General features: G+C 37.7%; 1 protein-coding gene across 4 annotated transcripts in view; it reads right to left on the bottom strand.

Annotated features, from left to right (window-relative positions):
- The window catches only part of LOC122809309 (guanylate-binding protein 1-like), a 713,173-nt gene that overhangs the window by 208,135 nt on the left and 487,846 nt on the right, over window positions 1-17,192 (bottom strand). For all 4 annotated transcript variants that reach the window (XM_044080701.1, XM_044080704.1, XM_044080703.1 and 1 more), the window contains one exon: window positions 12,772-12,881. In XM_044080701.1, coding sequence (XP_043936636.1) covers window positions 12,772-12,881 — 110 coding nt within the window. The remainder of the gene's footprint in view (window positions 1-12,771; window positions 12,882-17,192) is intronic.

Below are 17,192 nucleotides of genomic sequence, written 5' to 3'. Positions count from 1 at the left end.
GATTATTTTAGTCAACTCTCATGCTCCCTTCCTTCTCTCCAATATTTTCCATTGAAACATTGGAAAAGGTTTGAGAGGTGCAGTCTCTTTGTGGTCTTCATTACCAGGAGAAGAAGAAGCAGTTTCACAGCCCCCTTTGTGTTGGACAAAAGTTTGTATTTCCTCCTTAGAATGTACTTCATCAAAAAATGATTTTGTCCTTCCAGGATATAATACCTTGAAGACAGCTGGGTACAGCAGTTTGAATCTCCCAACTGCGTCTCAACATTCCCTGAACAGTGGAATAAATTTAATCCTCTACTGATTGTATACCACGCAGAAATCATTCTCCACAGCCTGCTGTCTCACACTTTTAGTATTTTGTCTTTCTGCCACAGTTTTGTCAGAATCAACTCTTTTTGCTGGTAGGATTGCATCTTTATTATTAAATATCTAAGTTTATTTGTCATAGCCAGGTTTGGAGCATACACACAATGTGCCCCTTTCAACTAACAACTCCTGCTGTGGAATACCAGTCCAGTTGCTTATTTGTGCTTTCACAAAATTAATCCAGCTTCTCTGGCATGGCTGAAAAGCTCAAGTTTTCCCTGCTTGTTCTGTTCTCCAATTCTATTATTTTTTGAAGTATCTCTTCTGGAGTCTCATATTCAGCCAGCCTTTTCTTCATTTCATCATCTGATTTTTGCAGCTTTTCTACCTCATCTGAACAGCTGTTTAAAGCTTCTTCCATTTTTTCCAGCCTTTTGTTGTGTTGATATACTCCATTTTTTTTATTTTATTTTAAACAGGTCTGTGTGCATTTGTGTTATCTTCCTATAGGTTACTGGAAGTCATGTCTGGAGGTTGTATTGCTTTTAGCTGAACAGCTGCAGAACTTTCCCCAGTCAGTGTTTCTTCCTCACTTTTTGAAGCTGATTTTTTCCAGGTGCTTTTGTACTTCTTTTTTCCTGGCATCCAGGCAGTATACTTACTAGCCAGTTACTGAAATTTACCCATAAACACAAAAGTCTACTGGCCTTCTCTGCTGAGTTTCTGTTTTCATACTAGGAAAGCTAGAGTTAAGCTGTTACTCAATGTGCAGCTATCCTGGAAGTCCATTATTCTGCATGTATTGATCCCATAAATTTAGATCTATGAAATTTATTCCCTCCCTTTCCTTACATTCTCCTTTAAATATTCAAAACTTCTGTTAATTTTATTTATTTATTTATTTTAACTGCTACTGTGTTTATTTTAGATTTTGATTTCTATTTTCTAGTAGTTACTTCTATGGTAGCCAGTAGCATTACACTTAAGGCTTTGCTATGTCTAGGCAACTCAGATGTTACATTCCAGCTCAAAATAACCATTTCATCCCTCGTTACTTCTGTCAAAGTATTCTGTATGGAGTTTTAAAAAGTACAGTTGTGTATACTAACCATAAACGTAGAAGTTCAAGTGTATTCACTGTTGCAGTCATCACATTTGGGTTATCTGCTTGCAGTAGCCCTCAGTCAGCGTGATTAACAAAGTCTTGGGTCCTGCATTGGTTGCTGTCCCTTCTTCTGTGACGTCAGGTCATCAGGGGTATAAAACATGCAGCTGATGCCATTACATCAATTTTTCTTGACACAGATGTCAGGTGCCCCCCTAATGGGAAGCAATTAAATCTATAAATATACAAGGTTATACCTCCAACAAAAAAGCAAATACACCAAAAAACTTTTGAGCATAGTAAAGGAGAGTAGAGGTATAGCCAAAAGAAGTAAGGGGGCCGGAGGGAGGGTAACCAGGACTGCAACAGTGAATACACTCGAACATCTATATTTATGGTAAGTGTACACAACTGTAATATGTTCTTCATGTTTCACTGTTGCAGTCATCACATTTGGGTAGATTCCCAAAGCTAAGGATGGGAGGAGGCAATTAGATAGCATTAGGACCAGCTATAAGGCCCTGCAAGACTGCAGTGGCAAAGTCAGCTCTGGACTTAGAGAAAACTGGCAGATGGTAATGCTTGGTGAAAGTATGTACAGAACTCCAAGTAGCAGCTTCTAGGATGTCCCTGGTAGGGACGCCTCTGAGAAAGGCTGTAGAGGTAGATGCAGCACTGGTTGAGTGGGGTCTGATCCCCTGTGGGACAGGTTTTCCATGATGCTTGTAGCAGAAATGAATGCAATGGCCGATCCATTTGGAAATCATTTGCTTTGAAATAGCTTTCCCCTCTGCCCCTGCAGCAAATGCCACCAGCAGTTGTTCAGATTTCCTTTGAGGCTTAGTCCTGTCCAAGTAGAATCTAAGTTTTCTGTGCACGTCTAATGAGTGCAGTATCCATTCCCTTTTGTTCTGTGGATTAGGAAAGAAGGTAGGCAAATGAATGGACTGATTGAGGGCCACATTGCATACCACCTTGGACATGAAGGAGGGATTGGTCCTGAGGGACACCCTGTCTGCATGAAAGATGATGAAAGGCTCCACTGCCATAAGGACCTGTAATTCAGATACCCTTCTTGCTGAAGTGATTGCTAAAAGGAAAGCTGTTTTCCATGAAAGGAATTTTAAGTCTGCTGTAGCAGCTGGCTTGAAAGGGGGAACACTGCGTTTCTCCAATACAAAGTTAAGGTCCCAGGCTGGAGTTGGAGCTCTCCTGGGTGGTGGTGGTAAAGTATCAGGAGTTAGACTGGATTCCATAAAGACATCATCCACAACATCCAGAACTGGAGGTATTGCTAAAGGTCTATGTTGCGGCAAATCTAAAAATTCTCTGAGTCTCTTTTTGGACTGAGGATAGTCTTGGCATTTCCAGTGGAAATGCTCTCAAAGTATGTAGGGTTTCAAAAAAGGAAAAATCCTCTGGAGGTGAAGCAGAGGGAATGGATTCCTCTGCACATGAATCCTCATAAGCAGATAAAGGCATGTCGTCATATTCAGAAACCTCAGAGTCATTGCACTCTTGGTCTGTTAAAGCTGATGGGGACAGGTCTATCTTTCTCTTAACAGGGGAAGGCTGGCTTCCCCTAATCAGCATAATCAGGTCTTCTGTCATTTTAAGCATTTGATGTTGTGACAAGGAAGCAGGTGCTAGAGTTTGGGTCATCGGTTTTTAGTTTTAGACATAACTGAAGACGCGAAAGAAGTCGTCGGTTTGTGTCAAATATCGGTAGTGCGAAGAACTTCCTTGGAAGCCGGTGCCTGCACAGCAGCTCCAGACCCATCCAAGGTAGAGACATCTGCAGGTTCCATAGTCAAAGGAGAGTCTCGTGGCATACCGGACTCCAAATGGGTCTCGGTAGCAGCCTGCGAATCCATCAAAGTGGGCATCAGGGGCTGCGAAAGTGCCTCACTGAGTACTGGCGAACTGGCAACTAGCTTAATGGAAATGTCATTGGCAGATTTGGACCTATGCAGTCTGTCTCTGTCTTTATCCTTACGTTTTTATGGAAGATCAGTAGTCAGATAGCTTACCAAAGCCATTTCGGAATACGGAGATCAAGAGCGAAAGTATTTGGCGACAATAAGGACCCGATGATGAATAGTTTGTGCATCGAACAAAGCACAAAACCAACAACGAGGTACGTCGTGGTCTGGGCCAAAACAGGTGACACAGTAAGAATGGAAATCTCAGTGTGGTATTTGCTTTCCACAGGCGAGACAATTGTTAACTTTTTCTGACATCAGTTAGAGCAAGAAAAAAGGCTCCCCAATGGGGTACTTAGCTTTAGAAGATTTCAGGATGATTAAATTCAGAAAGAAAACTCATGTAGTGGCCGACCGGCACTCGTGCTAACCGCTTCTGCTTCGGGCTCCTTGGCAAGAAAGACTGGGGTAATGGCGTCGGCTGGCTGTTTTTATACCCCTGACAACCTGATGTCAGTCCTGGAGCGACAGCAACTGACGCAGAAATACTAAGTCTCTGGTATTCGGGTTGACTGAGGGCTACCTGCAGGCAGATAACTCAAGTGTGATAACTGCAACAGTGAAACATGAAGAACATCTACACTGCTTCATATCTATTAATTTTGGTTTCTGTTAGCTAGTATACATGTAAACACTTTATAATAAAGGAATAAAATTGAAATGGGTCTCTATGAAACCAGATCTAAAGGGTCTTTACCTTCTTTGGGTAATATAGCCACCATAACTTTTTCCAAAAATTGTGGTACACCCCCCTCATCCTTTGAAATACTGATAAAATAAACAAAGCATTCCAGACAGTTATTGATTTCTTCTATCTTAACTTGAAAATATCCTCAGGAATACCACCTATCCCTGGAGGCTTACCTGTTCCATTAAACACTCTACAGTTGCTCCACTTACTGTGAAACTCACATTTTTCTGCAATAGTTTAACCTTTGTCACCTTTCTAAATAAATCCTATTCTTTTGTTTCCTCATCTCTTTCTTTCTTATGTGTAACATACTTTTAAACTTCATTTTATTTTTATTTTATCCCACTTAGTAGTTTTCCTTTCGGAATTTCTGTCTTCCCTATCATATCCACTACCCAGTCCTTTTATTCCTTTATTTTTAACAGGTAAGTAGGAAAGTGTTACTATCTCACTTTTAAATCATTACCTTGCATCATTTTCTTAATTCTTATTGGTACATGACTTGATATACTTATTGGTTGGCTCTCAAAATTTTCAATTAAATACAATGTTCATATTATATAATTTATATCCAGCCTAGCCTAGTTGCTGTATCTTGAGAATAATATGCAATTATAATTTCATGACACTGAATTCACTTTTTCCATAACACACTGGGACAGAATCCAAAAGACTTGCTTTCAGTATAAGTGACCATTTATACCGAGAACAGGTCTTTTGGAATCTAACCCCCAGTCTATGCTTGTTTATGGATAGGCCTTACACTGAAGTATGTCACTTACACTGACAAAGTCTTTTAGAACCATGGCATACATACACTGAGTGCAGCCCTTTTGGAATCTGGCCCATATTTTCATATACTGCTTCAGAAATCAATCATGCTCGGTCAGATTTTCCATTCTAGATCATCTTGAAATAGCTTCAGTATCGCAAACCAGGTTCCAGTATACACAAGTAAATAATATTTCTTGCTCAAACGTTATTTCTCCCAAAATTCTCCTAAACTCCATTAATAATAGTTTAAGGTAGAATATAAGCAAATGCTAGCATAATACTCCTTCCCTGCTAGTAACATATTATTGTTGTTGTTGTCCTTTCTTCCTCTTCTATCACTACTGAAGCATCTCTCAGAATCAATATTACTCCCTTTTTCTTTGTCCCCGATACTCTACAGAATATCCACTTTGAAATCCTTTGTCAAATCCACATGCTCATTTCTACTCAAATGCATGTCATGTAACATTGCTATTTGTATCCTACACTTCTTAATATAACAATACATTTTGCTTTTTATCTATACAAGCAAGACCATTTATGTTCCATATTAATATTGACAAAGCAGCCATTCCAATAAAAATTCTATAACTTGCATGTAATACACATGACAGCTCATCTGAATATGTGTTTCCATCTTGTAACTTACACATACACACTAAATGGCAGGCTGATATTGAATGTTGTTGCTTCTCCTCATCTCTATTTGAACTCATGTCACATTTTCAAAGATATTCTGCATCAGTAAAAACATTCATGAAATAAACACATACATACATACATACATGCATACATCTTCAAAAGGGAAAAAACTTAACTCACAGCAAATGCACAGAGCTATAAATACTTTCCAAAAAATTAAGTCTACCCCACTAGGTAAGAGCACTTGCCCCAAGTCAATGCTACCCTCAGGTACTACTTATTCTAAAGTTAATTTTAATGAAGTTAATGTGTACTCTACAGGCTATGTTACCACATGCACAGGTTGGTATCTATTTTTATAATTCATAGGTTCATAGTTTAGTACTAAGCTAACTGCCCTTGCGGGCCATGTTAAGCCTAGCCAGTTATTCCTTGTGAAACCCAAACCCTGCACCTTGTGTTTGTAAGGCGAACACCTTAGCTATTAAGCCACCCTCCCAACCCCTTATCTTACCTATTTTACCTGCCAGACAGAAAAAAACAACCTGTATGCTTTCTGTAAACATTACCTTTCAGCCCAAAGTAAAATGCACTGGATAGCCTTAAACAAATAAGCTAAATTGTGCATTGTTATATTTAACGAACTGGATTACTAAGACTGCAGGGGAGGCAATAACTTGTATAACTGTTCACTACCCATAGCTTCATTTTCACTTAATTGCTTGCCAATATCTTTTTGAAAGTTAATTACATTGTACATTGCAGAGTTCAGTTGAAAAACAGTGTTCAGACCCATCACAAATGAATTAATAAATGAATATTTAAATAAATCATTGATTAATTACCTGCAAGGTGCTTGTTATCAAATAAAAGTATGGGTTAAATGAAACAAAAAGGTAGTAAATTTAAAAATGTGACAAAGAACTACCATGTTTCATGTTTTAAACCACTTTCTCTGGTTTCTCATACCTTTATGCTTACAAAATGTTTTTGTAGTTAAACTAGGAACATTAATCTAGATCTCCTCCTCTATAAAACAGTAGAAATTATATTTTATTTCTGGATATAGCATAATCAATATTATTTTCCTGTATAAAAACAGTAGAAATTATCTTTTATTTGTGGATATAGCATAATCAATACACTTTTATATACCACCATCAGAATTACATTACAGAACGATGTGCAGTTTAAATCATGACATTTTCTAAACAAATATTAATAAAAACAAAATTTGTTTAACAAAGTTACTTCATTCCATTTGGTGTTCTAAATATTAATGGCATAAAATAGAGTTTGCTTTACAGTTCTTCCACCAGTTTAACAGAGTCAACAAGCTTTTAATCTTTTTTAAGTCACTTCTTGCAGAACTGCAGTTCACATGTCTAAACTGTGTGTAATGGGATTGATGCTTTACAGCTGTCCCACACTTATTTACCAGTTTCACCGTATAGTTGGTTGCCTTTCTGATCATCTTCAACTCTCAATATTACTTTCGGGTTTGAGTCAAAGATACCCTTGATTCTTCTAGGCAGCTCCTGGGCTTTTCTTCTGTCACTCGTGTTTTCCTTTGAAACAATGGATAAGGCTTAAATGGCAAAATCTCTCTATGGACTTTCTTGTTGTCAGACAGCTAACAAATAAAAGTCCCATTTCAGCTTGCACTCACTCTTTGTTGGCTAAATGCTTTTATTTCCTCCACAGCTTTTCTCCTCCAAAAATGTATTTGATCTTCCACAAAAAAATATTCTAAAGATGACTGAAAACAGCAACAGACGTCTCATATCTGCCTCTCAACATCCCCTGACTGCCAGAATGAACTTGTTTCTTTTCTGCCTGGTATACAGTGAATAATCATTCTCTACAAATACTTCACTTCCACAATTTTTAATACTTTTTCCTTTTGCTCAGTGATGTCAGGTATGACTTCATCATTCTTAAAATAGGTTGCAGCTGCTTTCTGATGGGCAGATCTGCAGCACACACTCATGATATGCCCTTTTAATTAACAAATACTGCTGTGCAAAACCAATCCAGTTGTCTATTTGTAGTTTCATAAAATGAATGCTGCTGTTTATTCTTTCCATTTTCTTTGGTATACCCAACATTTCAGACTTTTTTTGCGTGCTCTGTCTTCTAAGTCTATTTTTAGAGTAGCTCTTCCTGAGGAGGTTCATGTTAAGTTAGTAGTGTCACCTTCATTTCATTTTCTGATTTCTGCAGTTTTAAGAGCTCATCTGAATAACCACTAAAAGCTTCTTTCATTTATTACAGCCTTTTGTTATCTGACTTTATATAATCGTCTAGTATCAGATTTATTTAAACACCTCTGAGGGCATTTGATTTACTTTCCTTTAAATTAATGGAAGACACCTCCTGTAATAAATGAAACTTGAACTATTTTATGTTGAACATTTGTAAGCTTCTTCCTAGCTACAGATTTTCTTCTTTTCTGGTTGATTTTCATTTACATTCTCCAAATCTTTCCTTTGCTGGCATCCAGGCACCACAATTTCTAGCCAGTAACAGAATTTTACTAAAACTAATAAACTTTTACTGGCATTTTCAACAATTCCTTAGTTTTCACATTGGGCGAGCTCTAATCAACATGTTTCTTAGCTTGCACTTATCTTTGAAGTCTACACATCATATGTTATGGCAATGATGTTGCAGCACAGAAGAGACAGGTTTAATATATGACTTACCACATCAAGTGCAATAAGGTACCAGAAAATGATGAAAAATATTTCAAGGTAGGGAAGTTATTGAGTGCACTATGTAAACCCAGTAACCAGTGACATAAAGAATAAAATAAGTAGATTTTTACACAACAAAACAGAAAGAAGGGTACAAGTAGTACTCTTATGGGGGCAGTTAAATCTTAAGAGAGAAGAATAATAAAGTAGGGGATGATAAAAAAGGAAGACATGGTGATAGGTTATGTGATTGCACGCAATTACATTTTCCCTTCATATTTAGATTTTTTTTGAGTTTAGAGTGGAAACCTGGATATGAAATGCTTTATTTAAATGAAATGGGAGGAAGATGGGAGGAGAACCTATGACTAGTACAGTGAAGTTTAGCTGCTAGGAGGAGAATGTGTTGGCATGCAGGAGTTTAAACTGTTGGAAAGCTAGACAGAGTTGAGGCCGCTTCCTGTAGTAAAGACAGAGGGGTGATTCATTTCACCTCCATTTGCCTACCGTGCAACTCTGAGCAAGTCACTTAACCAAACAGAGCTCTTGAGTTGTCCCTGAAAAGGGACACCATGTCCAGTGGGCTTATCTAATTACCATATATTTAACAACAAGAAGGAGATCAGCTGTCTGTCTGAATGGTAACCATTTAGCCTTTGCTACATTTAGGCAGTGCTGTTCATTTATTGAGGATAGTATAAAAATCTGTATATTTTGTTTGAGATAGTTTGAATAGAGCTGTCCTTTTTTTTTTTTTTTTTGAGGATTCAGCAATAAAATGTCAGTCATATTCCAGTTGCGCATGTAATACTCCTTGGCCTATGGCTTCTCTTTTAGTAAATGTAATTTAATAAGATATATTTCTTGCCCAGAGAAGGAATACTCCACAGTGTATTTTTTATTTTGTATATTTGTCTAATACTGACTGGTAGTACATATTTTTCAGCAGACTTTATACAGTATCCCACTCCTCCCTCAGCATTATTTCACAGTGTCCATGCTGTTACCACAGTCCTTACTATCAATTACTACCAAGGCTCCCCAGTGTCCATGCTGTTAATATAATCCTTACTATTCATTACTACCATGGCTCCCCAGTGTCCATCCTGTTAACATAATCCTTACTATCCACTACTACCATGGGTCCCCAGTGTCCGTGCTGTTAACATAATCCTTACTATCCATTACTACCATGGTTTCCCAGTGTCCATGCTGTTAACATAATTCTTACTATCCATTATTAACACAGCTCCCCAGTGTCCATGCTGTTACCATAATCCTTACTATTCATTACTACCATGGCTCACCAATGTTCATGCTGTTACCACAATCTTTACTATTCATACCACCATGGTTCCCCAGTATCCATGCTGTTAACATAATCTTTACTACCCATTACTACCATGGCTCCCTAGTGTCCATGCTGTTAACATAATCCTTACTATTCATTACTACCATGGCTCCCCAGTGTCCATGCTGTTAACACAATCCTTACTATTCATTACTACCATGGCTCCCCAGCGTCAATGCTGTTAACATAATCCTTACTATCCATTACTACCATGGCTCTCCAGTGTCCAAGTTGTTACCATAATCCCTACTATTCATTAGTATCATGGCTCCCCAGTGTCTATGCTGTTAACATATATATATATATATATTATTTTTAACTTTTATCTCCTGTGTCCGTTACTCTGGACAGGAGTAATTTATTGGCTTTGCCTCGGAATCTTGTGTAGGCTCTTTTTTTTTTAAACCATTTCAAACACCTTTATTGAATTATCATTTGTGGCACAGACACATTTGCATTCATAAAAAAGTAATCAAACTATATTAATGCAGCAAACATTATACTTCACATATATTGTTATATATCAAATAACCTAAGCAACATTACATAAGGTATGCCTTTTTTAAACAAGAAGCATCTTTATTAAATCATTTACTACACAATCATCCACTTATATAAATGAAAACAAACCACACCAACACACTCCCCAGTTGCAAACATTATACATCACTTATCTACCCAATCTTTCTCACTCAAACATTACGCAAGTCATTTAAGTCCTGCCTTCTTTTCCTCATTCCTTCCCTATATGTATTGTTTCCATAATTACCACTTTTTCCTACGTAGTTTGCTCCTACCCTTGTCTAAATATTTCAATTGTTTTATCTCTGTTACTGTATTCACTGCTTCCAATATAGCTGGTTTACATTTTAATTTCCATTTCCTAGTAATAGCTTTTTGGCAGCCACCATTGTTTGACACAGCAAGGCCTTACTATGTCTAGACAGTTACGATTCTGTATCACAGCTCAGGAAAATCATCTCCCTTGTCAAACCAATCTGCTTACTCAGCATCTCCTCTAATGCAACCAAGCCTTACTATTCATTACTATCATGGCTCCCCAGTGTCCATGCTGTTAACATAATCCTTATTATCCATTACTATCATGGCTCCCCAGTGTTTATGCTGTTAACATAATCCTTACCATACAGTACTACCATGGCTCCCCAGTGTCCATGCTGTTAACATAATCCTTGCTATTCATTACTACCACTCCCCAGTGCCCATGTTGTTAACATAATAATTACTATTCATTACTACCATGGCTCCCCAGTGTCCATGCTATTAACATAATCCTTACTATCCATTACTACCAAGGCTCTCCAGTGTTCATTCAGTTAACATAATCCTTACTATTCATTACTACCACTCCCCAGTGCCCATGTTGTTAACATAATAATTACTATTCATTACTACCATGGCTCCCCAGTGTCCATGCTGTTAACATAATCCTTACTATCCATTACTGCCATGGCTCTCCAGTGTTCCATGCTGTTAACATAATCCTTACTATTCATTACTACCATGGCTTCTCAGTGTCCATGCTATTAACATAATCTTTATTATTCATTACTATCATGGCTCTCCCTTTACCTGCTTTCATGATTCAAACACTTTCATTCTTTCACATTTAAATTGTGAAATTTCTTCATTGCTATACTATACGAGACATTCCTAATGCCACTTTCAGACTCCTCTTTAAAGCCTTGAACCTCCGGCCACAATGGGGATTGTAAACACTGGGTACAATAAAATCTCCTTCTTGGGAAAATTTCTCACATTAAAAAATACTTTAAAATTCAATTTCCTGGTACATTCTTTAAGGTCAATAATGGCTTATACTAAATCTGCTCTAGAAGAAGGAATGAAACAGCTATCCATAGTAGATATTCCACATTTTTATTGATCCAACACAAACAACAACTTGCAGAGGTATGGGCTATTTTACAGGCAATTCGGTTTTAGTATATGTTGCACAAGTGATGGATTTTATATTGGTAAAACTAGCAGGCAACTTAAAAAAATGTTTGTATGAACATCACAATGCAATTAAGCAGGATGATAACAGTGCTCCTGCTAAGCATTCTATTAATTGTACCAGTTTAAAAAGTTTATTTCTCATGTTGCTGATTTTGTACCTAAAGATTTTCATGGGGACAGAAAAGTGAATTAGAAGACAAAGAATTAAAATGGCGAATACAGATTAATGTTTATCCTGGGTTGAATGGCATACTTAACTACAAGTGTGTACACGAAAGTAATAACAGACTCCATAAATGCAAGTCATCATGATGTAATTAGTACACTGGTCATATGACTAGTGCAACCCATATAAACAGTTTGGTTGTGTTTGTTTATTCTAATGAAAATTTCTATGTAGGTCAAAAGTACTTAGGAAATGTAAATACATTAATCTTCATATTTTGGTTATCTTCAGCTGTTTTTGAGATATGTACAGAAAGAATCATTTACACTATACTAATCTAAAAAAACAGATATTTTTGCACTAAAGAGAGAATAAATCATTTGAGGTTGCAAACAGCTGAATGTCCAGGTTGGCCACTGTAACTGCATGCAAATGGAAATATGTTTATAGATGTGCAGTGCAAAACTGTACAGTCAGTCTGTTAGAAAGCAAAATGAGTGTTTTTCCTCTTGCTTCTTTCCTTTCTTTCTTTTTAGGTTTGAGTTTCTAGTAAACAGAACCTGATGAAACATCTGAATGGCTTGAGGGATGTAATAATTTACTTAGTTCATTAAAAATGAATATTTTTTCTTATTCTAAATATGTGTTATTACTGTTACTGTACTAGCTGGTAATATTAAATGAAAAGATATGCAAGTGCCAGCTGTTAACATTAAATTGTAATTTATTTTTTCATAGTAAATATTAGCAACAGCATACTTAAAAGCACATCTATAAATCGGGTCTATATTAATTCGCCGAAAGATATTTTCAGAGAACACCTCTTCGTTGACACCTGTCAAAATTTTCCCAGGGCTTGTACCTTCAACTTTTCTTCTGTCAGGAAATGCAATGCCAGTATTGACTTCTGAATGCCAGTGTTATACTTATGTCTGATGAAGATCTGCCAGTTGTGCTATATAACATTTTGAGCCCAGAGCGACTTTCCCCTTTGCCCATAAAGGCCTTAATAAGGGTTGCACAGAAAAAAAGATATAAATTCCTTAAAGGAAAAAAGATTTCAAGAAAAGGATACTGCAGTTTGTCTACGGCACTCTGATCAATGGTAGCCATGCTGTTATACACGAAGGTGCTGCTTAGCAGGACAGCCAGTGCAAAAATCCAGCAGTCATTCTTGTCATTACCCTGCAGAAAGCAAAAAGTAAAGAAATGTTATTTTGTTTATGCATTTTCGTTCTGTCTACATTGTGGTTATTTCTTTTTTCTCCCACCAAAGCCCAGACCACCCAGGCATATACAGCAAGGAGTCTTACAGTGTATAGATTCAATGTAATGGAGTAATCAGGGCATACATTGCACACAGCTTAATAATTCCCCAGAGTGGGTAAGATTTTATTTTCATTCATCTCCCCTGGTCTGCAGCAAACACATGCTGTAAGGCCAAAGACCATGCCACACCAGCTCTCCCTTTCACTCACTATGCTTTGTAAACTACCCTGCGTATCTTGGCATCAGCCACATCATAATGCCCATGTTCTCTTGCAAACCCATCCACAACATGGTCCAACTTACTTTCACATGCACAAAATTAAGAAATAAAATCAATGGTCTCTACAGTATAGAAAAGGTAAAGCACAGACTTCTGAGCCATCAATCTTTTACTACCCCTATAAGTCAGTGGGAGTTTCGGGTGGCCGCAGTAGTGCAGCTGTTAGCATTGCCGCCTCACAGCAAGAGGTTCTCTGGTTCAATCCTTGGCTGGAGTGCCTTCTGTGCAGAGTCTGCATGTCCTCCCTGTGATCATGTGGGTTTCCTCCATGTGCTCCAGTTTCCTCCCACATCCCAAAGATATGCTGTAGGTGGATTGGACACTCTAAATTGGCCCTAGGCGTGAGTGTGTGTGTGTATGTGCCTTCTGTGGAAGGTTGGGTGTTGGGCTGGCAACTTGACACCATAAAACTCCACTGCCAATCATGAGCAGACAGGTGATCCACTGTGGCAACCCCTAACCGGGAAAAGCCAAAAAAAGAAGAAGCCAGTGGGAGTTTCCACTGATGTCTATGCCATCATCCTCCTGGTGCAGTGACATACAATGCTGTTGTATAACTACATCTGGAACATGTTTGGCCCTTGATCAGGGCCTGTTATGCACTCAGACTCTCCAAGCCCTCATCCTATGGAAGAAGACATGCTGCTGCTGATGATCAATCAGCTGTTCCCAAACCTTGCAGATTCCCACTGATATAGGTCCATTCCTGATTCTAAGCTGTTAGCATGCTAGATGAAAATATGCACTTAATGATGGTGGATTAGATGACCAACCCATTGTAAATACTCTTACGTACCACATGACTTACTTGCAGCACCTGTTTCTTACTCAGAAAAAATGGTGTGAAAAATCTTTCTTCAGTATCAGACAAGCAGCTAAACCACTCAATGTTTACAGACAACTGTACCTGAAGCATTTAAGCCCCTCCTTCCTCCACACAAAAACATACTCTGAGACCTGCATATACATAAGTAACGTTGGAATAATGGTGGTAAAATTAATGACAATAGATTCAAAATGCTCCATGACAATCCCCAGAAACGTCATGTCATCTGTAAGACATTTTTGCTAGTATGGTATTTTACTGACAGCTGCATCTTGAAAGGCAACAATACAGTTTTGTTACACATACAGTGCTGAACTCATAAACATGTTAATAAACAAGCTTCACTCTCAGATTCTCAATGTGTGTAACATAAAAAATACTTTCTTGAAGCCTTTAAATGTCATCAAAAATAAACTGTTTAATTTTTCAGATATGCAAGTTTCAGAGAAGGGGACACGTCTGTAGGAAATGCTCTGTGCGTCTTCCGTGACAGCAGAATGACTGAATAACTAGTGTAAATGACACTGAAAAGCAATATTCTACTCACTGCACAAGTATTCTTATAAATTGAATATTTATGTTATAGAGTCTACACTATTTTTGTGCAACAACTGCTATCTTTTACTATTAAGCTCTGTAATCCAACAAGCAATTTAGATAAATGTATGCACACATGCACGCACACACACACACACACACACACACACACACACAAAAGCACAGTACACTAACAGCATTGACTGTGATATACTCACACTGACCCAATGCTTTGCTAAAGAATAAAAAGCAGAGAACAGAAGACAGAAATAAGTATTGTGTTTATAAGACAGGGTATACAACTGTTTGCAGTGATTTTGGAGCAGAGTTTAGGTCAAGCACTGCAGATCATCCTAAAAGTAGAGAACACGTTATTAACATACTGAGGTGATACACAGACCGTTAATGGTAGGCAGATGAAGGGAATAGCAAAAGGTTTCAATTATGAGATCTAGTTATAAACAAATATCTCAGATGAAGCCCCACTAAGAACATGTCCACTTATTTGGAGGTCATAAAACATGGTGCCATTTAGGAAGCCCAATTAAATGGATAAGACAAGACGTCAATGTGAAGACAATTCAGAGCCTGCTTTTATAACAAAGCATTCTCATTACAGTAACAAACACTGTCTCCATTAGTGAAATTCAACTATCAGACATACTATGTCTGCGAATTAAAAGACTCTTCCTCACTGCTCCTATCAGCAGCAGCCCTGTTTTGTACTTATGAACATGACTGGTTTCTAGTTGTATGACTAGCTGGCATCTTGCACAGCAACTAATGTAACACTGGTAAACTGCAGAGTGCACAGCCTACTTTATTACTGCTCCCATGGTATGATGGCACTAAATCAGGTCATTACAGTATGCCTGAATCTATACATTCACACAATCTGTAACATCGGAGGAGAAAGAAAATGACAGCAGGAACTTCCATTTCTGGCTCCACACACGTCTTTATTTTATTACTAAGTAACTGTAGCAAACTGTTCATGAGTACGTCTATGTATACAAGCAACTTTTAAAAAGATGTTACAGTTAGCACAGCAAGTGAGATGAAAACCTCATTACAATTCAAAAACAGATGGTATTCCTGCAAGTAAAGTATGAATGGCTACGGCATTTCAAGAAGGGCATGATTTAGGGCAGTGAAGATGACTTTTGTAAAATGTTTAATTAGTAATAAAGCTGTGTAATATAATTTGAGCATATGAATTTAAACAAAGCAGTACAAGGGGAATAGTGCCATACAAAGTGACCATTTATTGATAATACATTGAGATATTTTGGACAGATTCATTTTCGGATTATTCACTTATTCCATTGCAGAGTTACAGGGTCTCCATAGCTTATTCTGGCATTCAGTAGGGGAAAGACACACATGGACATCCTGCTCACGGCTCCAACCTAACACAGGCTGGACACATGCATGCACTGTTAAATGGCAAATGACACATACAAGCAGTTTAAAGGACCACAAGTATAGGTGACATGGAACAAAGCTAAAGTACTTGGTGAAAAGCAATGCAGACACAGGGAGGATGTGCAGACTCCATAGAGAAGGCAACTCAGCCAGGGACCAAGCACTGTGAGGTAGGAATGCTAACATCTATGCTATTGTGCTACTCAATTACTCATACAGGACTTATATAAATATATCTAATGAGATTCTGTGTAACATGAAGCATGTCAGTATTAGAAGGAAGTGATTTATAGAGATAATTTTGTGGCACAACAGTAGAAAATGATGACTGATTATTTACAGAAGGACTTCCTTTACATAAAGTTATCTGAAGGAAACAAACATTCTCAAAACAGAAAATTGTAAATACCAATGGCATAAGGATGTAATTTAATGTATACAGTGTGGCCTAACTAATGATCACACAGGATAAATGGTGGTACAGAAAAATACTACACTGAGGGACTTTGGGCCTTAAAAACAAATATACACTGCTGGCATAAAGATAACCTGACAGTAACGTCTGTGTACTACAAGACGTTATTGAGTATATTACAAAGTTCTAAAAGTGTCGGTGGTCCCAATCTGGAAGGTATTGTTAAAAATGTGACAGTTTTTAAGACTTCTGTGGAAAACTAGTCAACTTATGTTGTAAAAGTGGCCTTTACTATGAAGTGAATAATACTGAACACTGACGTAACAGCACTGAACATTAAAAGGAAGTTGCAATCCTGCTTAGTCTGATGAGTGCCAAATCATATGAGCTAATGAGTAGCGCATTATCACAAGACACACCTGCGTCAAAATCCACTTATGGACATTATGCTTTCCTACTTGAAACATGAGAAATGTCCTCGAAGACAGGAAATTAAGAGCATGCTAGACTGCATCCATTTAAGGACTACTCAAAGGTAGCTATGATTCTTAACAATTCAAATTCTAAATGTAAAATCAGCTTGGAAATGGCAATATGCCTCAGTATAATGCAGTATTTCATAGGGTAGAACACTGTCAGTTTGGTGATGGATGGCCTAGTCCATTAAAAGATGTACTTGCATGAAGGTATGCAAAACAGAAAGTTATCAGAGCAGGCTCTCAAATCAAACCTCCTCTAAACACT

Source organism: Protopterus annectens, chromosome 8.part0, assembly GCF_019279795.1.
Source record: "Protopterus annectens isolate FY-2018-M chromosome 8.part0, PAN1.0, whole genome shotgun sequence".
NCBI classification, from domain to species: domain Eukaryota; kingdom Metazoa; phylum Chordata; order Ceratodontiformes; family Protopteridae; genus Protopterus; species Protopterus annectens.
This window is presented reverse-complemented; position numbering and strand designations above follow the sequence as displayed.